General features: G+C 45.0%; 1 protein-coding gene across 2 annotated transcripts in view; it reads right to left on the bottom strand.

Annotated features, from left to right (window-relative positions):
- Positions 1-5,065: 5,065 nt before the first annotated feature.
- LOC142591019 (uncharacterized) overlaps positions 5,066-27,617 on the bottom strand; it is a 42,681-nt gene continuing 20,129 nt past the window's right edge. Inside the window, exons 4-6 of one of the 2 annotated variants that reach the window (XM_075703395.1) lie at positions 15,345-15,404; positions 11,214-11,300; positions 5,066-5,346 (exon numbers count right to left, since the gene is read on the bottom strand). In XM_075703395.1, the coding sequence (XP_075559510.1) occupies positions 5,135-5,346; positions 11,214-11,300; positions 15,345-15,404 (359 nt within the window). In that variant the 3' untranslated portion in view covers positions 5,066-5,134. Of the gene's footprint in view, positions 5,347-10,934; positions 11,127-11,213; positions 11,301-15,344; positions 15,405-27,617 lie in introns of those variants that run through there. The other variant, XM_075703396.1, reaches the window with a different exon arrangement.

The raw sequence follows: 27,617 nt of genomic DNA, 5'->3' as shown, positions 1-27,617 counted from the left end.
CCGAGGCACGTGGCAGGGGGTGGGCGAGGAAGAACGAAGTGTTTAATTAAGCCCGAAATCTTAACAGCGAAGTGGAATGACAATCCCCACAAAATACACCCACGCGGCAAGCATAACCGGCCGGCGAGGCGTTTGCCCCCACTACGTAAAACTCCCCGGGGCACGTACAGGCCGACGTCGTGCGTAGTACGACCTTTACCAATTCAAAATACAAAGATTATACGCGGGAAGTTAACGATAAAGCCATCAATACACGCAGCACAAACTACAATGGGAGTCATACAACCTAAATCTAGCGCAAAGCGCAAAACAAAGTCAACCACGTGAGGAATTCGAACACTTGCGAAATAAAAATATACCCAACACAAACGAAAAATACCCACGAGGTTAAACGTGGCAAACACTGCACTAACAAACATACAAAGATGAACGCGCGATGAATAACTAAATAAAAGATGCCACACGGATAAATAAAAGAGTCCCGAAGGAGTAAATGAGAGCTGCTGAACACGTAGGCTTATCTGCAGATTGTCACGTAGGACGTCCGAGCTGGAGAGGCGCCGGGCTGTTGGATTTATGGTCACCGCTCGTTGCTTCCCAAGATAGGAACAGACTTGGGTCCAGCTATGAGAACTCAGGCTGCCGACCTCAACTTAGTCTGACCACCAATAGGCGTGGTGCTCACCTCGCCGGGTCAACAACTCTGCCCGCTTGCCGCCTTTCACCCAATGCTTTCCCTCTCTCTCTTTCTCTCTCTCCCGCCAAGCGCTGGCTTTAACGTGAGGAACCGGTCTGGAGCTGCACGGGATTTAGGGACAGTGCTCCGAGCAGCCGACACACCGCGGCGGGATCTCTTGACGGCAGTGTGGAGACTCCGTGGAGTACGCGCACTTTGTGACACTTCGTCCGTGGTTCTCTTATGGAAGCGCATTTCTTGATGATGCGACGAAAGTATGAATACAGACTGAGGAAGCTGTGAAGCGCTTTCATGGTTGTTGATTTCAGGAATTCAGCAACAGCACGAATTTTCTGCGGATGGCGAAGGACGCCGTTCTTGCAATCTACGTGCCCCAGTATGGTGGGCTGGCGAGTTCCGATCCTGCACTTCTAGAGGTTAAGCTGAAGTCCTGTGCCCGCCACACAGCTCAATAATTCATAAAGCCGCCGGAAGTGACTGGAAATCATGGGAGAAAACGATGATGGCATCTCCATAGCACAAGCTGTCTTCCATTTCAACTCACGCAAGACACTGTTGATGATCCTTTCGAATGTTTCTGGGGTCTTACATAGGCCAAAGGGCATAGCATTGAATTCCTAGAGCCCATTGGAAGTTACGAAGTCCGTTTTCGGGTGATCGGATCGTTCCATAGGGATCTACCAATAACTGGACCTTTAGTCTAGCGATGAAAATTATTCGGCTCCCTGCGAGCAGTCCAGGCCACCGATGATGCGTGGCAGGGGATACACATCTTTGTGCGTAACTTTGTTTAGTCGCTTGTAGTCGACACAGAACCTGATCGAGCCGTCTTTTTTCTTGGCAAGAACAACAGGCGACGACCACGTACCCGTGGATGGCTGAATGACGCCGCGCTGAAGCATGTGGTCGAATTGTCGGGAGGTCACACGACGCCTACCAGGCGATGCGCGTAAGGGCGTTGTCGCAGTGGTGCTTGAGAGCCGGCGTCACTCGGATGTAGAATAGTGTACGTTGGCCTAATAACTGCTTCTGGCAATTAAAGGACCTATGAAACTGGTGTAGCAGTTTCGTCGTCAATGGCGGGCCAATCATGCTTAAAGCCTTAAAGGTGTTAGAGCACTAAGTTGCAAGTTATCCGCGTCGTGAAAGCAGAGGATGGATGATATGCGGAATGCCTGAATTCTGCCTTTAAGATCTCAACGGAGTAAGATTGAGGTAACTAGCAACGAATTCACAACAAAGGACGATTTAGCGCAGTCGGGATTCGAGAGAGAAAGAGAGAGAAACGACTTTATTTGCTTCTGCAGGGTTGGAAGTTAGGGCAGGTAGGCCTAGTGTGGCTCCCAGGTGGGGGCGACGTCTTGGGCCCATGAGACCGGTGCCAGTTGTGTTTTCTTGTCTGCTCTTGTCAGCAGCTGGTTCCAACCCTCCTCAGAAGAAGCTGTTAGTAATGATTGTGGGGCAGGGCTACTCTCGCATCAGAAGCTGATGTGTGCCGGAGTGGAGAAACATTCCGTTGTAGCACTTAGTACAGACGGAGTCGTAATCCCTCCAATGAATAAATAAAGTGTAGAATGACTCAGAACGGAATCGGTCTGCAGTCGACTACGGTAAATAGCAACGCGAGATTCCTGCAGTGTTAAACGATCTCGGAGGGGGTAAAACGAACTGTTGAATCATCACGAGGACACTGGGACAAGGTTTTTACTACTGTGTAGTATGTTCGTCTCGTCGGCGACAAACTTTACAAGAGTGGCTTCAGACGCCGCCTAACACTGAAAAGAATTCCACCTCTGCACGTGCACAGTCCATAACTTTATGATGGCGAGAGAGAAAATCCCAACTGAGGACGGCATCATGCGAACAGGCCAGTAGCACAAGAAAGTCAATGGGATACACAACATCTTTAATGACGACGCGGGCTGTGGAGGCGGCTGACGGCTGAATATGCTGTCTGATGGCGGTGCGGAGGGATAATCATTTTTACGTCGTGGTAACCTCCCTAAGCAAGCGGCAAAGTTTTAAATCTATTACTGAAATGGCAGCCCCAGTGTCCATAGGGGTAAGGGTACTGAAGCCATCCATACAAATTTCGATGAGGTTTACGGGAGGAAATCGAGGGCTTGAATATTTCGACGACGAAGCACTTCGTGGCTCGGGAACTGCAGCATCTACTTTCCATGTCAGACGGGCAGGATTGAAGGCGCATTGGTTACAGAGGGTGACGTCTAGGTGCTGCAGTTTGGCGGCTCGCAGAGGGCAGGCGTTCGGGCAAAGAGGATTGTTATAACCGCGCGGTTCCGCTAAAGCATCTAGGACCGTACGCAGATGAGAGCATGACTTCTGTCTGAAAAGGAGGGCGACGGCGATAGAAGCGTGCCATATGTTCTGCATATTGTCAAGAATAACATATAGTCCAATCGACCGTAGTGCACCATGGATTGGAAAACGTGGGGACTGGTCAGCCTAACGGAATTGGTGGTGAGCGAACGGGTTCCGACATGGAAGAATAAGTTGGTTGACAGGGCAATCCGGTAACGCGACTTTCGCGTGCGACAAAGGCGCAGATTCCCTAGTTGGCGCATGAGCGAAAGGCAAAGCGGCAGCGACCTGTTCCTGCATCACTTGTCTCATGACTGGGGCCAGATGTTGCACGTGTGATGGCTCGGGCGTGCTTCATAAAATGGAGAGCTGTCGGGCGACCTCCTCACGCGCGAGCTGCTTTATCTGAGTCAACAGAGTTTTCTGGTCGCCCAGAGTCAAGGCCGTGGTCGCGTCGTTCTCTACCACAGGCCCTGAAGTTTCGTCGCGTATGCTTGCGCAATTCGTCAAAACTCTGGCACAAGCTGACAATATCTGTAATGGTTTGTGTGTCTTTGGCCAATAACTTTTGAAATACATCATCGGCTATTCCTTTGAGGATGTGCATGATCTTATCCAACTCGCACATTGATGGGTTTGGACGCTTAGACAAGTCGACGGCGTCTTCAGCATAACTGGGGAAGTTCTGACAGGGTTCTTGAGCGCGTTCATGAAGTTGTGGTGCCACGTGGAGCTTGCTACCGCGGAGCGGCCGAACGTTTCCAAATAAGTTGTCTTGAACGACGCCGTTATAAATCTCTTCTTCGTGATTTCTGAGCTATAGACTGGCCGCGCCAGACAAGTAAAATACTGCATTTGTCAACCCAGCCGCATCGTCCTATTTTTTGACTGCGCCCCCGCTTAGGTAAGTTGCCAACCAGTCTTCGGCGTCTTGGTTGTCAATCCCCCTGAATATCTTTTGGTGACGTTGAAGCCGCACGCACGGACAGACGGTGCCTTGAGTCTGGGGAGATTTTTGGCCTGGTTTCTTACGGCATTGCTGAGGCTGGAGATAACGTACGGCTACGTAATTACGTAGGTAACGTAGGTAACGTACGGCTACGTACTGTAACAACAAACTGTAGGCCCTTACAACAAAGTGTAAGGGGCTTCATTTACGAGCAGGGCTAGGCAACAATAGCCTTGGACCAAGACGCTCGCGCACTCCGGGCTGCCGGTCTTCATCGTCTTCTGTCAATGGCTCCTGACTCTCCTTCCCACTACAGAGGAAATATTCCCAACTTTATGAGGCATTGTATCATCCTCAGAAGAAATTTGTAGTTGCCACAGCTCAAGCAGTGCAACGGAAAGATATTCACCCTGCTCGAATCGTAGAAAGCATCCATCCTCCAGAAGCAGTGGTGTTCGAACCTAAACGGCATTTAGTAAAGCATTGTCAATTGGTCTTCGGTGGGGGCATCCAAAAGAGGATCAAAGTATTGGTGAAATGGCCACGATATTGTTACTAGCTGATGAAAGTTTACAATATAAACGAAAGATGGGTAGAACGATCGCTTGTATGTGACAACACGTAAATAGCTCACATACGCTAGGTGGCTTATGGTCGCCATAAGATACGCAAAAGATAGGCAAAAGGAATATCTTTCCCGATTAGCATCATCATTTGCAGCCTAGGCGTTGAACAATGTGCCAAAACGGTGAATTGCTGGTTTACTTTTGCTCACCAACAGGAGGTGCATCTTGATTGTGTCCAAATGACATATAAGGTAGACTGATCTTTGGACAGCTCAATGTCTTACTATTCTCTTATTGAAAGCGTTATCATTCAACACGGACACATATTGTCATGTTGACATTGTAGAGGAAAAGAACAGAAACCATAATGGAAAAATAACACATTCACCTTGATGTGCCACCTAAGTTGGCGATACTACGCAATTAGTAAAGAAGGGAAAGAAAGACATACGTTTTTAAGCGTTTGATAGTAAATTTATTAGTGTTAAGAGCAAGAAATGAGAGGTAACATCAACAAATAATTCGTTACAGTAAGCTTTATTTCTCTTACCTGCTTACACATACATGAGCACTGCAAAAACAATGCCTATGGGTGTCACGTCATATTTCAGATTCCAGAAGCCGTCCTTCTGCCTGCTGTGTAATCCCGGAATTTTGACAGTCCGTAGAAAAGATCACGATCTGTGTTGAGTCTGCTCCGCAAAACTTGTGAAACCTTTGTACACATAAAATTAAAGATGAGCCGCCGTATCGTTTCGCGTAAGCATTTTTCAATGCGGTGTCCCATACATGGACCTCGCAGTTACGTCGTGCTGCACAGAAAAAAGCCGAAGGCTTTATTGAGAACATGTACGAGGCATGACGCCCGTTAACACTTTGCACTAAAGCCGGTTGGCTCTTCATTAAATTGAGCATATAACAAAGATAGCGCGCAGAAAGAAAAATTGTTCGCATCCCTCATATACCTAGCATCCACTCTGTCTACATGCTGAAAGTGTAGAAATCCTAATGAAAGGGTATGTCTCAAAGAAATATGAAAAATAAACTACTTCACAGCTTCATGAAAATACTAAACGGACACGCACAGGTTGGTCAGGAAGCAAGCGTCATAGTTAAAGTAAAATTTGTCCTGGTCCAGCATTAGAACCCGGTATCGCGGCATTTTCGGGGTGATGACTCTATAATCTAGGTTAACCAGCTAACTCGATGACTGCAGTGCAAAGGCAAGTTATTTAGAGCTCTAACTGCAGGGAGATTGATAAGATAAATCACTTTTACGCCAATCCGCAATTTGAAAGATAGTTTATGAAAGCAAGAAGTTGTTTGCTTCGGTCTCATTCCGCGATGTGCTAAGGTGGTCGTTAAACCAAAATGTGGAGAGGCCTCGCTGCATAGGTGGTTGTTCTCGGTTCAATTACTGAATCAGGGCAAATTCCTATTCACATCCGGAGGTAAGATTCAGAAAGCTACGATAATCTGCATGAAAAATATCTTTGTCACACGTCGCAGCTGCTCAGTGGCCAAGGTTTGGGTTCTGAGCCCGAGGGTGCGAGTTCAGTTGCGGCCGAGGTGGTCGCATTCCAATCGGCACACAATGCTTAGACGCTCGAGCACCGTGCATTTCATGCGCGTTAAGGAACTCCTAGTTGGTCCAAATTTATGCAGAGCACTTCACTGCACCATGCACAAAAATATACCTATTTAAATATTTCCTTTTCGTATACAAACGCAACGCACGTCGGAGAAACCTACGTGCAAGTGAATGCATATGCTGTCCTTTCTGAGGCTTCCATAAGTTATATACATGTCTTCCGGAATATCACTGTTAATATACAAGAAAACACACAAGTTCGCCAATATTATACAACAGGACTGCGTAATTCATTCTCGTCGCATCTCTTGTTGCAACGAGGTTTCGGGGGAAGAAACAGTAAAGGTGTATGTAAAAGATGAGTACTTTACATTTATGAATTCACCCATCAGCTCCAAAGCCAACCGAAACAAAATGAAACAAGCAAGCATATTAGTGAATTCTGTTATAGTTGTTTTTTGTAACCCTTCACGTGCTACTAAGAAAAGGATTTCGAAATCATATCAATATGGAGTACTCGTATTTTCAGATAAATACCAAATAGTAACGTTAGAGACAATTGCCTGCATGTTCGCGCTATACCTTTTTGACTAGTAATTCACTGGAGCTTGCTCTGCAGCAGCTACTTACTTTTGGTTGTCGGTAAAACCACCGAATAAGCCTGAGCAGCGTAAATATCTGTATGCTGTGTTTTATGTACCCATAAATTTCCAACGTAAGTAAAAGCGTTTTAGGCTATAATTGACAGGCGTTGCATTACTAAAACGACTATGTTGTTTAGTAATAAATAAAGATGTGGCCCCCAGCATAAAAAATTAAGGTTCTAAGTGATTTGCTGCCTTCAGTTTCTGCATGTCACTGCACCATTCAAGATTCACGAAACCTTATGGGTCCATCAGTAGAGACACAAAGTGAGCGATTGGCTGCCAACCACATTGCCAAATGATGCCACAACGCGTAAAATCTTGTGGTAATTGAAGCACCCAAGTTTGAACCCCATACTATCCCACACAATTTTAAGTGTCCCGGCTGCTACTTTGTTGCAATGATTTATACATCAAGCTGCCGCACTCAACCCAGTGTTGTCTGTTGAGCATGCGGGACTCGCTACTGGCACGAGGGCTCCTCACCCCGTTCTCCTCCTCCAAAGCGTGGCGTTACTCGCGCCCGCTTCAACCAATGGTGTGCAGTGCTCAGCTCATCCAACCCCCCTTCTGTATTTTCTCTGTCTGCTCTTTCCTTACCACCCGATTCTCATTTTGCGTGGTTGGTGGGCGTCCATTCAATGTGGGCGAAGTTGCTAAAGGAAACTATCGATTAACTTGTATCACCATGTCACATTCATTCTGGGAACTTGGCAAAAAGCGTGCACATACCTGTATCATACAGATAGCGGCGACACGTCTCTTAGGCACGTGCCCAGTGACACACGCTGTCGACTTGGTCAGGAGAAGCTGTAAACAAGCTGTCTGTTCGCGCATGTACCTAATGGACCATGTTGGTTTCTCGGCAGGATAGGCGCCTCGATTCCCCTAGTGGTCCAACCTGACTCTCCTCTACTGCTTTTAAAATTTACATCTTTCTTCGACATTACTGCTGATGTTGCTGCTGCTTTGGCGAATACGTGGGTGATCCCTAAAATGAAGTCGTCATGACGCTGTCGTTGTCGTTCCATCGTCATCCATGCTAGCACCTCACTACTGTCTCGGAATATTGACCACTGTTGGATGTATTGCAAACAAATGCTGGTTGTTATGCGAATCAAGTGCAGCCAAAGGTGGCAGGTAATGCATGTACGCGCGTGCGCGAGCTCCAACATCAACGGGCCGTTACTGTCACTCTGTCGTCATCAGTTCGTTGTCATTATTCCATCGAGGTCGTTCTGTCGTCAACATTTTGTCCTGTTGAACCAACTATCCTCACACAAGCGTCGTCGTGCCTACGTCCCGTTAAGCAGTCGTTGTTTTTCCATCAGTTATAGTCCGTCGCCATCGTTTGAACTTCACCATCCCATTGTCTTCATGCTGCCTTGACACGCCGTCGTGATTATAGTCAGCGTAATAAAACAACCGACATATTATTGCCGCCATGCAGTCATCGTCGTGCCACACTAATAATTTTAGCATCGTCATCCCGTTGTCATCACGCCATCTTTCCCATAGTTCTGTGATTCCTTTCGTCAAGCAGTGGCCATCGTCGTCTTAAAATGGGTATATTGGAACACAGGCATAACGCAGTTGTCCCAGTGTCATTGTCATAGCGTCCTCCTACAAATGCACGACCTAGGTTGTGGATTGTCTCCTACAGACGGAACTTTAATTTGTCATCCACTTTCATTTACGTTTTCCTTAATATTTTCTACATTTTTGTCACATCGAATTTCGCCGATGATTTCCATGGGTTCATTATGGGTTCGCTTTCTCTATATATATATATATATATATATATATATATATATATATATATATATATATATATATATATAATTATTTAATTAAATTTTAATTATATACATTTATTTACATGGCAAAAAATATCTTAGTTAAAATGCAATATACTCTGTGAAGTACGCAGCTAACTTTTATGAACCGTGTCTGAGATTGTGTGTGACTGCAGCTATGCCTGTTGCAGCCAGGTTCACAACCTGTTCGATGGCGTAAAGAAGGAGCTACGCAAAGTAGCAATGCAGATCGTCAAATATCATCATGACCCTTCCTTGTCCAGGTTTTAAGCCTGAAATGCCTTTATCTTCCGATATCTGCTACCTTCAATAGGCCTTAAAGCTAATTTTTGCCAGCGCGAAAAAAAAAAAACGATATGAAGGACGAGGAACACGAATTACACAAACGAGCGCTGTTCCTCGTTCGTGGACATATTTTGTTTGCACTTGTAAAAGTTTCCGTCAAGATTACGGACCATATAAATCGCACCAGAGGCCGGCTACTTCAACATGCCTTGAGCCAGAATCCCGAGCCGTTATTGGGGCACTCAAAAACGAGATCGTCGGGCAGCCAGTCAAAACATAAGGAAATGCGGCTTTTGGCCCCCAAACCTTTGTTCTAGCGAGCGCATGCCTTACATGCGCTCGCTAGTGCCCAAAGAAGTTACAAAAACATATTTCTTCCAACCTCATGTTTCTTCACAACATAAATGACGCTGTAACTTCTAGTATGCAGAAGCTTTACTTGTCATTTCCAATAGCGACGTTAAAAAAGCTAATAGAAAGCACTATACGTTTTATTATCTTCTGGCGCTGAGCCGGGCTTGAGTGTGCGCTTTTCAACACCAGCGGTTCGTGGGTTCTGCGGCGCATTCGGCGCATCCATAATGGCTGTTTCGCCGAGACGAGCCTTGCAATGAGATGCTGTCGGTGACAGGAAACTATTGTGTCAATGTGGACCACTGTACACCATGGCGGGCTGCGGTGCGTTGTCGTGGGGTACCGTTGCGAACACGCAGTACACCCATTTTAACATTGTGGCTAGTATAATCTCCAAAACGTGCTTTGCCGGCAGCCATTTCATGTTTAAACATACTCTCAATCGAGGGAACGCATGTATCTTTAGGGGCTTGTGTGCAGCATCTCCATTACCGCAACTTTCGTTGATCCTTGCGTCTTTACCGCCATAGCTGATTTTGAAGTCGTCGTTGGTCGCCCGTTAGAATTACGTCTTGACGTCGTCGTCATCTGCAACGCATTCGTCAGCCGACGCAGCAGCTGATCCACCCAAACAATTAATTTAGGAAACCTGCGATGACTAGGGCAATGAAACAGAACCACGTCTGGCATCGGCAAGCTCTTCAATTGCATCGCTACCAATACCATAAGCACTAGGCTAGATCACACTTTGGTAACCCCAGCTGAGCCTAATTGCGGTACTGCTACGTGGATTTCGTTGTAAAGGAACAAAGTAGCCAACAGAGAGAGACACCTACATTTCATTGTTCAACCGTAAAATTTGTTGCCGTTTCCCCTGTACAGGTATTTACAACACATATGAAAATATGAGTGCCGTAATGCAGGACATTTAACGAGGCGGAAAACTGTGATTATATATATATATATATATATATATATATATATATATATATATATATATATATATGCCTGTGTGCGTTTGTGTGCGCGTGTGTGTGCAGGGAGAGAGGCGGAGCTGGTTCTGCTAGCTGTTTGTAGCCCAGTAAAAATTGGCTCACCTGTTATGCACCACTGTGGAAGGTACCCATGTTTGGCCAATTGCCCAGAGTAGATGTGCCTCTATGACACAAGTGGTATCAAAACCTATTTTTTTTAACGATGCGTTCTTTGCATCTCCCGTAGGTTTTGGTGTACGTCTTCATTTCTTCTCGTACTAAGTCACCTGACAATCCAGGAGAGTCTTTTTTGTACGCGTGCTATATCAGTGCGCATTTAGTAGGCGTGTGTCATAAGGTTTAGGCGCATTCTGACTCCACAGAAAGTGGAAGACAAGATATCTCGCTGAGAAGGAACGCAAATGGTATCACTATGCCACGAAACATGCAGCTATAGATTTCTTGAACGAATCATGCAGATCCAAAGCACTCGTTTGAATCTATGTGAACTTGACAGTGGCAACTCGTTCTACAGTTCGCTACAGTTCTATAAGCATGTGTACCAATGGAAACGTGAACCACATTGAACTTCAGCATTAGTATGTGCATCAACGTAAGTGCTAACAGCAGTATATTTAACCACAAACATTATAGGAAGTTTTACTTCAAATTATTTACCGCATCCGTGTTGCATCTCTTTAGTTTTTTTTTTCTTCCCGGTCAACTTGTTTCTTCTGTACATAGGCCAACTCAAGGAACAGTATGGTTAGCTTGAAGGGTCCTACATGCCATTTCACTTACAAGCAAGGTGGCTAGCTGAGCTAGTTGGTGAGTCATGCTAAAAAAAAACAGCAGAAGAGGGAAAAGGCAAGAACGAGGAATAAACGCAACCAGTCGGCTTCTTTTCGTCCCGCATGTTTCTTCTCTCTGTGGACAGTCCGTGTGACATTAAAGGAAATTATAGAAGTATACTTGTATTAAAGCAACTTCTCCCAAGTTGAAGTTTACACTTACTGAAGGTGTTGGTCCTGAGGTGCACAGTAAATATGCCGCACTTAGCACCCCAATTCCAGTATTCTAATTCCTTTATAACTGTTATGCCTGAAAAGGATCCGAAAAACCATTAAGCATGAGCATTATGAAGAGTGTGAGAAAGGCTGCCACAATAGAAATGATCAATATATTCTCTCAATCCGCAATAAAAACACCAGGCTTGTTTTATTTGTTTACTCATGTTGAAGAAAAGGTAAGCAAAATTGTCCTCCTGTAGATGAACTTCGTTTTCTTGTTAAAAAAGTTGTCTGTACGGCCCGAAAGGCCAAGCAGCGATTGCGACAGCAAATTAGTAGATATCTGTACGATGTAAGGATAGTGTTTTTTTTTACATAAAAATTGTTACAGCGCAATCACATGCAACCAGAAAGTATGAAGGACGGGACACAAGCGCTGACTGTCAACAAAATTTTATTGACGGAAGACGGATGTCTTACATAAGGGGAAAGGCAGAAGTGAACGGGGAAGGGAGTGATACAATCGGGGAAAAATGACAATGCGCATCGATGAACGAACCTGCCAGCAGTCAACGGAATCAGCGCAGAAAAAACAAGAAAACTAGAAAAACTAAAAAAAAACACTAGCAAAAGGCGAGGGATACTAACAAACATTGAAATCAGTAAGCAGCCGCTTCCAAAAAATGAAGCTCTGCAGCAAAAAGTGATACAGAAGGGGTGCTTACGCACTTGCTGCCATATTTGTGTATGTGGAACGCTTCCAAAGTGACGCGCGCCGTCGCGTCGGCACTCTTGCCGAGAATCTTCGTCTCTCCCAAACGAGCCTCGCATCCTGTGCATTCAATTACGTGCGCGACCAAATGTGCGTACTTGTCCTTTAAGTTGCTCAAATTTCGGGCATGTTCCCCCAAGCGTTCATTAATGCAGCGGCCGGTTTGGCCGACATAAGCCTTTCCACACTTCAAGGGAATGGCGTAGACCACTCCTGTGGAACACTTGATGAACGGCTTCTCAGGTTTTAGTTGACAACCTCTTTTGTTTAGAGTTTCAGATGCGTGGGCACAACTGAGCCAGCTTGTTGGGTGCCGGAAAAACAACGGAAACCCCATGCCTGTTGGCTACCTTCTTGAGAATGTGGGAAGTCTTGTGCAGGTACGGCACAACCAAAGGCTTGTCGGTCTTCCGACGGTCATCTTTTCCTCGTGTTTCCAGTTTTAGCTTCTGAAGGAGGGTCTCAGACACTGCAATCAAGACCGAATGGGGCAACCTCGCCGCCAAAAGTCGGCTGGCCTGATTCTCAAAACTTTTCTGCATCAGGTGCGGGCACGACTTCTGAAGAGACGATTCCAAACAGTGCGACGCTATAGCTCTTTTTAGAGTTTTGGAATGCGTTGAATCATATGGTAACAAGTCCTTTTTTGCGCGATGGAAGTAGCCCCAGCAAACGTGCTTTTCATGAAAGGTTAGTCTCAGGTCTAAAAACTGTAAGACATCTGCGTCAGGTAGTTCGTGGGTAAAATTTAGCCCAAGTGTGCTTGTCAAATGCGTTTAAAACTTCACCTACTGTAGAGAGGTAGGTGAAGGCCGTCTGCTTTTTTAAAAGCACTAAAAAATCATCTACGTACCTAAATACCTTTAAAACGAACCCCCCCAAAAAGTACCTATCTAAAAGTTTATCTACTTTTGCTAAAAAAATATCACAAAGAATTGGAGCCACGCAGGACCCAATGCAGATACCGTTGTGCTACAAAAAAGGCAGGTTGTCCTAAACAATAAAAGTAGATTTCAGGTAAAACTGCAATAACGATATAAAATTATCTACTGACAAGCCTGTTGAATTCCGGAATGACACTTCGCCGTTTGCTTCTACGCATTCTCTAAAGCCAACAGAAGCTGATCTTGAGGCACAGAATAAAACAAGTCTGGTACATCTACGGAAAAACCAAAGCCAATGTTATCTGTGCTCTCAAGAAACAGCGCGACATCCATAGATTTCTTTGTTAGGAACGGATCATCCAAAGCAAGCGTTTTGAGATGCTTTTGCAGAAACCGACTAACGTTTATTTGCCATCAACCTTGTTCACTAACCATAGTCCGGAATGGAATATCAGGTTTGTGGGTCTTGGCTGTAAAAAATGCGTTTAGGCTACTACCTATGCTATTAGCAATATCCCTCGCAAGTTTGTCAAGATTTAATTCCCTGCAGAAGTTAATAAACTTGGTCTTGACCCTAACGGCACTCTTCTTAATAGGCTCAAAATTCTTATTGATGGCCACTTGCGCTTTTTCATTGTACATTCCCTTTGGCAGCACAACAAACCCTGTCTCTTTGTCTGCTTGAACAAGCATAAGGTTATTTCTTTTAAACAAAGAAACCACACCATTTAACACATTTCTATGATTCTGCGCGTCAAGAACGTTGCGTGAGCACTTTCGCAGACAGTCTACACTCTCAAGAAGGCAGCGGTCCCAGTCCTCTTCATTTCTTGCTTTCATGGCCAATTTTCTGTTCATTGCACTCAGCTCATGGGCTGAGACACCAGGCTCCAATCCATATTTTGGGCCCTTTTGCTGGAGACGTGTTGCGTTCTCAGGCAGGGAAACATTTCCAAGGACGGTTACACTTCTTTTACTCCCCTGTGTTATGTCCCTGTAACCTAAAAAAGACAGCAACAGGTTCAGAAGGCACCTCCAATGGTACTCCGTGAGTTGAGCACCTGTTTTGATCAGCGACGCTAGCTTTCTTGCGGCGAGCCATCCGGGGTGGTCAACGTAGCAAAGCAATCGAACCCAATCTTGAAAAAGACGAACTTGCCGCCAAAGTTCTGACCGCATTAATCTGCACAGTCTTTTAACGTGTCCCCAGGACGGTTTTAGAGGGCCAAAAAGAGCACTCACTTCATGTGGGATGACGCCCTTGCGGATACAGAATGCGTAGCGTCTTGCCCGGCATGTAGCGTTCACGATGTGGGTCAGTAAAAGGTCAGTGATGCGAGAAGAGGGAAGAACACCGAAGGAAGGGCCCACTGAACAAGAAAGGTACTTCATAAAAACTTCTTTCTGGGTGAGTTGGTGCATACTTGACATAAAAATTGTTACAGCGCAATCACTTGCAACCACAAAGTATGAAGGACGGGACACAAGCGCTGACTGTCAACTAACTTTTATTGACGGAAGACGGATGCCTTATATAAGGGGAAAGGCAGAAGTGAACGGGGAAGGGAGTGATACAATCGGGGAAAAATGACAATGCGCATCGATGAACGAACGTCTCGCATCTGCTTGTGATTGATGATAGCAACTCAATGAACACTGTTAATAGCCGATCGAATTATTGTGCGTGCTTGGTCATTTCCTGCAGAACCGCAGTAACTTAGATGCCACTGAAAGTTTCTTGTTCGTTCTCAATTGCTGAATAGTAAATTTACTGTGAACAAGCTAAAGTGTCGGCCTTCTAGTTCACTTCTAAAGTACCTTAGTGCCATGACGACTGCCAACGCTTCGTTTTCATTGGTACCGTACTTTCTTTCGGATTTGCTGAACGTGTATAAAATAATAACAATTACATTTACATGGCAACCGGATGACTTAATCACATCTCGCTGGTAGGTAACTGCGTCTGCGCTGGTCGCGAATGCGTCAGTTCGGAGCTCAAACCATCAGAAGAACATAGAAATGTTCTATGTTGACACAAATCTTCAGGTTAAATTGAGCAAGTTTGGCCAAAGCCGAACCCACTTAGAAGCGACGCAGGCGATGAACTTCGTTCTACTATCTCCAAGTTGGAAGCCGAGTTGCTCAGTGTCTTTGACCTGATGGCTCTGAAAGCACCCACGAACTTCATGGTGTCCACCAGTTTCAATGAGGCATACATCAGCCTCGGGTTGTGACGGCTGCTCCAAACATACGAGGAAGTACAGAAGACGTCCGTTTACTCTGCCTTTTTATTAATATTTCTCTTCTTTTTTTCCCCGACCACCAGTCTTGATATTCTTCCGTTTCCTATTTGTAGAGGCACCACTGTCTTGATCCGGACACTTACAAAAGTTAGAGCAGATATTGCAACACTGTGACCATAGTACGAAGAACAAAGTGGCTTCTTCTATTGCTATAGTTTACAATATTGAGCTCTCACCTGTGGCTTTCTTGACCTGCCCTTCTGCCCTGCCCGATACAGCAGGTGCTGGTCTTTCTCCTGAAATAGTAAGGAAGAGGAACAGGTGAAATGTGCACAGAATGTAATTTGACTCAGTGCAATTGTAATAATTGTAGTGGTTGAGTAGGTCTCAAAAACTAAAAAAGTATGTGCCAGGTCAACAATTAAAACATCAGTACAATTTTTTTCCAAATATGATTTACTACGCATGAGGAACACTACTGTATCGAAACATCTGTGTCGCAGACAGACACAAAGTTGACTGTGCCGCATCCATCAAGAGCGCAGCATTAACCCTGGCATGTGTCGCTGAGCGCGTGACGGCGTAACCAATAGGGATGTGGTGGCGCCACGTGATGAGTGTATAAAATGTGCGCGTTCATGACGTTGCAAGGTTTACAAATGGTATAATGCTTTCGCATCTTCACGCGCAGGTCGTCCTAAGTGTCGCTGCCGAATTTTTCACCTCTCATTTATTTGTTACAAGAGCTTCACAGAAGTTTTCCCCCATATCCTATGTTTACAGGGCACTTTGCATAAGTTTGTATACAATTAGGAGTGGTAATGGGTAATATGTAGGTGGAGTTCCGGGAGTGCGGACTAATTACGACCTTCGGAATAAAATAAATCTGGAAACAATCACACTATTTTACTTGTTTTGTAAATTTATTCCGCGACCCTTGGGCAATTCTATACGCTACAGAAGTCAGATTAAGCGAAAATCGAGCTGGGAGGGTGACATTTTGACCAATGTTGTTGCGAAGTAAAATTTGCCTGGATGAATTTGGGCACTCTTGAAAACTATCTTGAGAAGCACTCGACAACGTTAAATGGGAAAAGTTTCGAACAGGAAAGCGATGGGTGGGCAATACTTCGGATTTAGGTGGTTTATTAGAGCCAAATGAAGTTTAAGCAGGTCAAAGAAAGAAAGAAAAAATTGCTATGGGTGTTAAATAAAATCTCAGTGCCCTCCGCTCCGTGAAAAAGGATGACCAGCGAATGTGTACATGTGGGCCCCTTGATGACGAACTGCACCTCAAGCGCAGGTCAGCCCGGCATTGCACTATCTTCGGGATCGGCCCACAAAGGGCAGTGCTTAATGCCAGCGTCACCTCCGCCGCAGGTCGGCCCAGCATTGCACTATTTTCGGGATGGACCCACGTATGGGGAGTGCTTAACGCCTGCTTCACCTCCGCCGCTGTTCGGGCTGATATTGCACAATCTTGCGGATCGGCCCACGTATTGGGAGTGCTTAACGCCTGCTTTCCCTCCGCCATCGTTCGACCCGGCATTGCAATATCCTCGGTATCGGCCTACATGGAGTGATTCACGGACTGGACGCCGGTACAACGCCGACCGAATAACATGCCCACCGTCGGGTACGTACCCGTGGAGTCAAAATACTTTACGCAAGAATGCTTGGAAACTCCGAAACCGCAGTAATTACCTTCGCGGGGAAGATCGTCAACCGCTACGTTTACTACTACGGCGGCGAGACACGTTGCTACCTCTAGCGATCATCGCGGCAAGATTGCTATATATGCTTGAAGCCTGGGCATAGGGCGGATGTATGCCCGACACCTGACGCCGTTGTCTGCTCGAACTGCGCCGAGCCAGTAATCGAAGACGGACACACGTGCAAGCCCAGTGTGTGCTGGGCAAGGAAGCGCACGCCGCACGGGAAAAGGAGTGCAAAGAACGCCTCTAGAAACCGAGGAGCCCACGGACGAGAAAAAAACGAAGAACCGTATGCCGAAGCCAGGGACGCCGGCGGACGTGGCCGGCCCAGGAAACGCTGGTTAAGGAGGGACTCCAGCTCGACATCCCGGTCCCGATCAAGGTCGAGATGCGCGTCCAAGACCACGCAGGCTCCGGACACGAAAAAGAAGCAGCAGAAGACCATACACAAGAAGGAAGAAGACATTAAGTTGAGCTGGAAAGCGCATCTTTCCTCAGCCTCTCCCACTTTTCTAAAGAACACAAACGCACAGAAGGACGAACTAAATGAGCTAAGGCAAACTATTCAGACTCTCAGGGCAGAAAATGCTGAGCTCAAACAAAAACTCAATGAGTGCATAGATGAACTTAAGACACTAAGAACAGGGCAGATAATCTCAAAGCCACAAACAGACGAAACCCAGTCGGCCACCATAAGGCGGCAGAAATTCAGAACTGCCATGGTAGCTATGAATGATGAACTAGCGAACCTTAGCAACCTCGTTTCTAACATCCAAGAGGAGGCGCGCAAGTATAGAGAACGCCTAGTACAATTTAAGGGCATGAAACCCAGCACTAAACCCTATACTGCCATCGGCTGTGTATGGTGAGCAACCGTAAACACTCGGTCAATTTGGAAACCCTCGATATATGGCAGTGGAACTGCCGTGGGATCCGCCGAAAGCAGGGTCTCCTTAAACTACATATCACTAACTGCACAGCTCCGCCAGACTTAATCGCTCTAAAGGAAACCGGTTGCTCGCCCACTCTTGTGGACTACTCTGTCTATCAAGGACTCGGCCAAAGCTGTCACCGTAATCAGACACGACATTGACACAACGGATATTGACCACGTCTTATATTATTACCCAAAAAAGGAAGCCAAGAAAGCTTCTTTCTCCTCAACATTGACAGCCCGCCCAGCCAGAGGAAAGCCAACTTCGGATACCTGTTACTCAAGGCAGAACAAGCAGCAGGCAAGAAGGGTCTCGTCATCCTGGGGAATTTTAATGCCTGGCACAAAAGCTGCGGAAACTCCTGTTAAGGAAACTCCAAAGGACAGGGGCCTAGCCAGAGAAACGGATCGCAGTAGGCTCAGTCTCATCAGAGACCACATCCAACCTACGCGAGTGGGGAACAGTATCAACCGAGATTCGTGGCCAGACTTGGCATTCGTCAGAGGGGTAAGGGATACTTGATGGGAAAACGACGTGCAAACGCTTGGTAGCGACCACTTCACTTCAAGATAGAAACCCTCCCTATCACGAAAAGACTTGATCAGGCTAGGCTCATCGACTGGGTAGCCTATGGAAAAACTAAGGCTGAGTCGGAAGACACTAAGATCACAGACATTACGAGCTGGGTCGCACGAATCAAGGAAGACTGCAAAAGTTTAAGCCTACAGGTCGCCCTCACCACCAACACACCGGAGCTGTATAAGCATCTTTTACACCTTTGGGACGCCCGACGGGGGCTACTATGAAGGTGGAGGTTGCAGAAGCACAACAGAAAACTCAGACTAAAGATCGTTGAGGTCACCAGGCAAGCCGAAGAGTATGTGACAGAACTCTCAGGGCACAACTGGGACCAAAATGCAACGAACTACTGGGGAACCTAGGCTGGAAAAAGACATGGGCCTTGCTAAGGACTCTTATGGACCCGACCATGACCAAGTCCGAAAATCGTAAAACGACTCAACGGATCGCGCACCGATTCCAAAGCACAGACCGGGAAATTCTAGAGAACATCAAGCAGGTCTACATTGGGGATACAACGGACGTCAACTGCAGCTTGGCATGCACGGGTGAAGCAAATTCCGCTCTAGATGAACCCATTACCACAGAAGAACTGAGACACGCTTTCATGTCTGCCACAAAGAACACCACGCCAGGCAAGGATGGCATCACGAACGTCATGATAAGGAACCTAGACGAAGACTCTATCAAACGATTTACAGAATTCGTAAATAAACAGTGGCAATGTGAGATTATCCCGGACGACTGGAGACATGCGGAAGCAGTAATGATTCCGAAGTTCGGAAAGACTCCGTGCCTGGAAAACCTGCGACCCATTTCGCTAACGTCCTGCTTGGGAAAAATATACGGGAGAATTGTGCTTCAGAGGTTGGAGACCCACCTGGAGGATAACGAGCTCATGCCACACACTATGTTTGGATTCGTAAAATGCCTCTCAATGCAAGACATCCTCCTCCAGATTACAGAGGAGGTACTTACTACCATCCCGAAATACGGAGAAAATATCTTGCTTGCACTCGATCCTAAGGCTGCCTTCGACAATGTAAGTCATAGGGCTGTGCTGGAGGGTCTCAGCAACATTCGTTGCGGGCAGAGTATGCACAACTGTGTTAAAGCTTTCCCCAGTGACAGAACCGCCATTATTGGTACAGGAGGTATCAGGGTTGACACCTTCAACATGCCCAAAATGGGAACACCGCAAGGCTCGGTGATATCCCCTACGCTTTTTAACATTGTTATGATCGGGTTAGCACGCAAGTTCGAAAAAATTGAAGGACTCAGGCATGCCATATACGCCGACGACGTCACAATCTAGGTCACCAAGGGAACCTTAGGAGAAAAACAAGACCTTCTGCAGAGTGCAGCATATACAGTCCACGCATACACTGCACACTGCGGAATTGCCTGCTCGCCGGAGAAATCCGAGGTGCTCAGAGTCTACGAAAGAGGATACAATCTGCAAAACTCCATTGACATCATTATAGGGGGAAAGAAGATTCCGGAGGTATACCAAGTTAGGATCCTTGGCATGTGGATACAAAGCAACTGTCGTGTGGATCACACAATCAGACAGCTGCCGAACAATACAGCTCAGATCACCAGGATGATCGCAACAATCTCAAACATACGACGAGGTATGAAGGCAGAGGTCACATGTAGGCTAATACAGGCCCTTGGGGTTAGTAGGATTGTATACAGTGTCCGTTACCAAACACCGCTCGAGCAAGAAAAAGAACAATTAGAGGCAATCCTTAGGAAAGCTTACATATGCGCTCTCGGACTGCTGGTCAACACTTCGACGGAGAAATTCCATAAATTGGGCATAAAAAACACAGTGCAAGAAAACATCGAAGCTCACCTTCTCGCTCAGAGAATGGGACTCATGCTGACTCAAACGGACAGGAACAGGCTGAAGATACTAGGTATGAGGGATGCTTGCAGAGAAATTAACAGCTCGGAAAGCATACCTCAAGCGATTCGAGAGATCATTGAGATCAGCCCGATACCGAGAAACATGCACCCTGAAATACACAAGGCGAAAAGAAAGGCAAGATCAGAAGCACACAACATATATGTCGCGGGAAGAAAAGCCGTGTTATACGTCGATGCGACCACATACAACGACCACTCCGGGCTGGTAGCCAGCCTTGTTTTTCACCAGCTTAGGTAAATCAATTGATTTTGATCAAAGGCAACGACATCCTCGAGGCTGAGGAAGCGGCACTCGCACTCGATATCACCCACCCGGGCGAAGAGCCCACTACAGCAATACGTACGGACTCGCAAGAAGCGTGCAGAAGGTACAGCAGTGGACGCATATCCACTGCGGCCATCCGGATACTCAAGACGAGAAAAATCACCTTTTCGAGATGCTTCATTACAAGGACACCAGGTCATGAGACTGTGACAGGGAACCAGCGTGCCGACGCCAAAAGCTCGAGCATACGCCTACCTGGGGGCGCACCACGACGGGGTACCGGACACAGTCACCAGACGCTATGGAGCAATTTTAGAAAACCAAAGAGCCCTAAGGAGGATCTACCCCCCTCCCCACAAAGACTTTAGTAGAGAGCAGTCAGTTGCCAGGAGACAACTGCAGACTAATACATACCCCAATCTGAGTCTGCTCAGCAAAATCTATCCGTCAACATATGACAATAAATGCCCGCTATGTGGAGAACACGCAACGCTTTACCACGTTACATGGGCCTGCCAAAAATCAAAGATAGCGCCAGTACACAAAACGCCAACACCAGCGCAGTGGGAGGCTGCACTGTGCTGCTCGAAGCCCAAAGAACAACGCAAGCTGATCGACAGATCTAGCAACATGGCAAAGGCCACAGGGGCCCTGGCCTGAGGGCTCCACCTTCTCCAGTATACCTCCTTTGCGAAAATAAAGTTTTTCATTAATTTATTCATATTCTAAATTAAAGTACACTGATTGTTCTGAGCTCAAGAAAGCTAACAACATTGAACTACTTGAATGACGAAGAAGGAGATGTCGCCTGAATCTTTTTAACTTACTTCTTAACGGTAAAATGGTCATTGATAAGACACACTTTCTTTCACTCTTTCGCCACAAGCCCTGCGCGACATTACCAAACGCACTTTCTAATCCTTTTCTTTGCGACAATAGACATTTATAAGTTTCCCTTTTTTCCGCGTTCTGTGTCCGACTGGAATAGCCTAACAGAACCTTATGATGCACTGTACAACTAGATGACTATTACTTTTTGGGTTCTTTCCTCAAGTACTAACATGTTTGCTTTCTTGTTGTTCTCTTTTTGTGTAATAGAGATGTTCCGTAAATTGTATACCCCGTCCTCCTTGGACCAGATTGGTTTGCAGTATGTAATAAATAAATAAATAAATAAATAGCAGCATTCCTGCCACGTGACTAACGACAAGTTTTGGAGTTTTCTTTTGGTACTTCGTCATGCGAGCGACACAGCAGCTGAAATGTCTTGCAAATAATTGAGAGGGAACATCAACATGAGTACGTTAAGTGAGTTAATGACACACATGTGATTTGGCCATGGTCATCTGAGGAAAATATTAATAGTGATTCAATGGTAATTACAAGGCCCTGGCCGGCAGGCTTCGGCCACTGGTGAATACGTTTTACTATTTTACCGAGCTCTCAGCAGCCTCTAATCAAACACCCCGTCATCAAACTCACTAAAACGCTCATCAATTAATTCCATATTACACCGAACTGTTATGGTCGAGTCACTAGTGAACACAAGTGAAATTTAATGTGTAGCTCTTGTTCTCGGTGTCTGGCAAACCATAACATCATGTAATGCACATGAAATGTAATAAAACCAGGGACTCAACTATGCCTACTACAAATTCGTATGCTGAAGTCACTAGTTAATATTATTCACCCATTTCAGTGTCCCTGCGGCAGCCACCACTCGTCAGTGTCGTCAGTGGTACGAATCAAGCTCTAACAAAATGAGGACTTTTTAGTCTGATACCGCCGAGTTGTTGGTGATCACTACTCATGCGCTCACTGCGATATTCTGCAAATTTCATACAGAATAACGTGATAGATGTCAAAAGAAATGTCATTCAGACGGCGATTCGGAAACAATAATTTAATAACTAAAGGAGATGGTAAGGTTCACTCACTAGGGATGAAGAATCCCTTTGTGCAGTGTGACGATTGCAGCCGTCATTCGTGCACGTCGCCAATTGTATATATTAAATTTTCTATTAATGAGAGTTTGAAACAGTCAACATTGCTACTTGACATTGCAGAGTCATTCATCATCACAAGTGATAAGCACTGTTCGGTGTCTTTTACTTTTATGCAGCATAGCGTCATCCTTGTCAACTGAAAACTCTCTTAAACAACGACTAAACTATGATAATTTGCGATTAGTGAGCGTTTAATCTGATACAATAGGTAACTGATGATGCAGGATGATTAGACATCACTCATGATAAGCTCAGTTATTTGTTTTCGTACTTTCACACAACATAAAATTATGAACAGCAAATTTATAGTGAGCCAAGTGGCAATTCTAGATTAATAACTAGGAGGTGCTAGCAATTTGTCACTAGTGATCACAAGTCACTTTGGTTGGCAGTGGCAGTCATCAATCGTGCACGTGCTCATTGATATCAATGAAAATTTCATTGAAATAGCACTTTTTCTGCTACCATTATTACCTGATAATGAAGAGTGATTACTGACGACTAGTGATAAGCTCAGTTGAGCGTTCTCTTAAAATTACAGAGTATAGTGCCCATATGTCAAATGATAAGTTATTCGCACGATGATTCAAAATTAATAACCTGGAGACGCTAAGAATTAATCACTAGTAATCATGAATTCCTTTGACAGCGGTAACCATCGTTCGTTCATTTTGCCACAGCTATGAGGTATGGCTGCATTTCCTCTGAAAATGCAGATGTCGTCGTTATAATGTTCGTCAATGGTGACTATGTTCACCTGAATTTTCTCGAGTAATCACAAATCGCAGCTTCATGGATATAAATTGAAAAGGTCAAAAAGGTGATTCACTTATGACAATTAGGAACTGACAAAGTTGAGCCATTTCATTTAAAGAACCCTAGGTAATTTTTTAGTTCCCAACTATAGTTTTATAGCTTCTTTCACTGGATTGGCGCCCCAAGCATTACTTTATTAGAAGAAAGAAATGGAAACAAAGTTTTTAACGTAGTGCAAGCAGCGCTTCATCAATTGGCGTGTAGTAGATTAATGGGGACAAGAGCTAATAAATATTTATCAGCAGAGGTTAGTATGGTTAACTGCTTTCAAATTCTGATGAAGGAATTGATGATCCGCCCTGCAAAGGCGACGCCTGTGAATCGCTTATGCAAATGCTGACCGTAAGAGCTATGCGTATATCCCGCCCCCTCCTGTGAGAGGCAACGTTTTACATTATAAACTAAAAGCACTTCATTTGAAGACTATCGACTTTCCTTTGCGTGCAGCACAATACAGTTTACACTTATTGTGCCCGTCTTACCGTCGATGTGCTGCATTGAGTTATACGCGGCCCCAACCACCAGAGCGCGGCTATGCTGCTTCTTGGAGATACCCGGTGATGTCGTGAAAAGACGGTCGAGCTGTTCCGCTAGAAAAGCCTTCACACCAGCTTTGAACCTCGAAAAAGCTTCTTCGACTGGTTTGAAGAATGGCCTGTAAGGTGGAAGCCGCATCACTGAGTGCTGATTGATGTACAAGACGTGTTGGCGTGTTGCCGAACAAGAACAATGGTTCAAAACGAGGTTTCTGATGAGCCTTCTTGAACAAATTTTTTAGAAATTTGTTGAAAATAGCCGAATGGATCTTGTGCACTAAAGTGCGATGCAGAAAGCCGTTAGCAGACATGCTAGCCGAAACATTTATATTCGCGTCCTTTGTGCTCGTTGCAAGACCAATAGCTGGGGCACCTCGTTTCTCTCTGCCAAAACTTCTTCCGCACTACACTTTGAAATTCGTTTCGTCAATGTAGTACCGCGTGACGGTGGTCCCCTCGTTTTGAATCCATTGAGCAAGACTGTGGCGCTCTTCCTTGACATGAGGGCGATTACGATAAACCGGCGCCTGAGTAGGAAATATAACTGTATAACCATGACAATCGAGAAGCCGATCGATGGTCGATTTGCTGATTTCGGCACCCAGAAACTTTTCTGTCAAAGACACCTTGTTCTGCATAAATGGGAACGATGGATTATTTTCTACAATTTCACCCTGGGTCTCGACCACATCTCGGCCAAAATGTTTTGACGAGCCACCGCAATTCTTGGTTGTTTCGTAATGTGTTACCACAATTGGACGCACAATCTCTGTATCTATTTCAAGTGTTTGGGCTAATTGCCTGAACTCCCCACCACGTCGGTACGCATCGACGAAGCGGGAACAATCCACGGCAGAAACGCGAGCGTACTTGGTCTTCTCTTCATAAAAGACCTTTCTTGGTCGTCCCGCACCTTGCATCTTCATGGTAGTATGTGCCATGGTACATTCATGGCACATATTGTCAAAATATTCGTATTACATAAGAGCTCGGGCACTCCACTCACGACAATCGCGCAACGCCCGACGCTGGTCACCTGCCTCTCGTCTGCACGGAAGCGCCACGCCCCTGACAGATTCAGCAGATGTCGTATGCCTTACTTAGAATGGCAGCCTTACTCTTCAACATTCGTTCAAGAATTTTTCTTTTGTACAAACAAAGCTGCCATAATTTCCAGACACAAGCTTTTACGGTCTTTATTACCTGATATAAGGAAGTGTCTCATTTAGGATGTCCATACCATCGCGGTAACACCCCTCAGGAAACTGCAGCTTCACTCATCGTCTGCTCGCGTCTTGCAAAAAATGGTTCGCGCTACTTTGAAACTTCGCTTAATTTGCTTGAGAAACATTCGACAAATATCACTCACGCTTCGTTTGTCTTTGCATTCGCTGATCCAACTTGACGCGTTCACACAGGCTACTAGGCTGATGAATAAAAATTACTTTGGATTTTTGCTCTACTACATCAAAATACTCTGATGCTCAGAAGTTTAGCTCATCCTAGGACACCTTGGCTTCTTGTCAGCCCACAGTATATAGCTGTGCTCGTACTTTTGCCTAGTGAATTGCATATGGCAAAGACCGGAAGCGAAACTGTAATACCTAAACGGGAACATTAATTGTCGCCATTCAAAGGGGTTCCTAAATATGAACCACGGAAGTGGTGGGCTCATGGCTGTCGTGAGAGTAAGCTATTCTACCACCCAACATTCGCCATTCTTGTCAGCCATTGATGAAGCTCAGCAATGCCGCGCCTTTGCGACACGAGCGCGTATCCAGAGGACACACACACTGAACATAATTATGCAGGAATATTGGTACGAAGAAAGCACCTATGACGATTGACTTTACTGATGTCCACAAACAATGACTGAGAGAAATGCTAATAAGCAAGGCCATATTTAGAAATGAATTGGGCTCTCCCTGATAGCAATAATGTACGCAAAAACACTTCAAAGGAAAACAAATGCAACCGTTCTTGGAATTTATTATTCATACTGTTATTAGTATGGTCCTTTTTAAGGGAATAAAAACCGAATACAAATAGAAGAACATACAGGTATGCTTTCTTTACAAGAGGAGTGATGCTTGTTTTATTATTACTTTAAATCCTTCCTTAGCGATTGCCTCTTGAGTAATTATGTGTCCATCCCAGTCCTGTTGAGCGTTTCGTCCTTTGTTGTCCCACTTTTTACTGATAAAGACCATATGCCATTTGAGGAAATATGTTGAAATAGCACACCGTCTAATCGGCCCCCTTTCCCTGAAAGTATCAGACTTTCCATAACGTTCTGACACGCATAGCTACTTCCCGCCTTGTAAAGCATCGTTAACGTTGTGTTCACTTCGTAGAGCATTACCACAGTTTATATAAGTGCTACGCGTGGAAAATGTGACGTCATTTTTTATCTCTAGGGACTAAAGCATGTGAGGGCGTACACACCATAATTTATTTGCCCCACTAACAACGGTTCATGGGATTTTTTTCCACTGAAGGATCGTAAATACCCGACAACACAGAACTGTGCCAAATCACTATTTATTGCTACTGATTCGCTGGTGTTCCTGATATCCTCCAGATTATTGCTGCTATATTGACACTTTATTCTACTCGATGGCTGCGCGTCCAAGTAAACGCTATAATAGCAAAAAAGTTATTGATGCTTACTACTGGCTCAAACTTTTGATTTCATAATTGCCATCATTAAATCACCTTTTGAACGAGCGTTCATTTTATTTCCATGTAGCTGTGATTTGTGATTAGTCGAGAAAATTGAAAGGAGTTTAGTCACCATTGACTACCACTAATTCGATCACTTCTGCAATCTCCGAGGTAAGTAGTTAAAAAACAGATTTATACTTGTCGCAAAGCGAGCGAAAGATGGTGACTGCTGTCAAAGTGATTCGTGATTACTAGTGAACAATTCTTAGCATCTCAAGGTTACCAATCTTGAATCATCCTTCGAATTACTTATCTTTTGACATCCGCGACACTATAATCTGTAATGGTAAGTGAACGCTGAATTGAGCTTATTAAAAGGAATCAGTTCTCACTCTTTACAATGATATCAGTGATAGCAGAATAGCAATGGTAGCGGAGAACATGTTATTTCAATTACATTTTGATAGATATTAATAACTATGTGCACGCTGATGGGTGCCGCTGCCTATCAAAGTGACTCATGGTCACTAGTGACAAATTCCTAGCACCTCCTAGTTATTAAACTATAATTGCCGTTTCAGTCACTTTTCATTTGCTACCCATCATTTTATGCTGTGTCAAACTACCAAAACAAAGAGCTTATCACTAAGGACGACTAATCGCCCTGCATCATAAGTTACAAATTGTAGGAGAATAAATGCTCACTTATCGTAAATGATCGTAAATTAATTGTTTTTCAAAAGGCCTTTCATTTGACCTGCAGGATTCTATGCTGCATAAAAGTACAATACACCCAACAATGCTTATCATTAGTGATCATTAATGACTCTGTGATGTCCATTAGCAATGTTCATTGATTGAAACTCTCAGTTATTGACACTGTCATTTATACTATTGACGACGTGTACGAATGATGGCGAATGCCCTCACACTACACAAAGGAATTCTTCGTCACTATTGACTCAATATTAGCATCTCCTTAAGTTATAAATTATAGTTATTGAATCGCCGGCTGACTAACAATTGATATCTATGACGCAATTCTGCATGAAAGTTCATGA

Source organism: Dermacentor variabilis, chromosome 8, assembly GCF_050947875.1.
Source record: "Dermacentor variabilis isolate Ectoservices chromosome 8, ASM5094787v1, whole genome shotgun sequence".
In the NCBI taxonomy this organism is placed as follows: domain Eukaryota; kingdom Metazoa; phylum Arthropoda; class Arachnida; order Ixodida; family Ixodidae; genus Dermacentor; species Dermacentor variabilis.
Note: the sequence above shows the minus strand (reverse complement) of the source record. Positions and strands in the feature narration are given on the sequence as shown.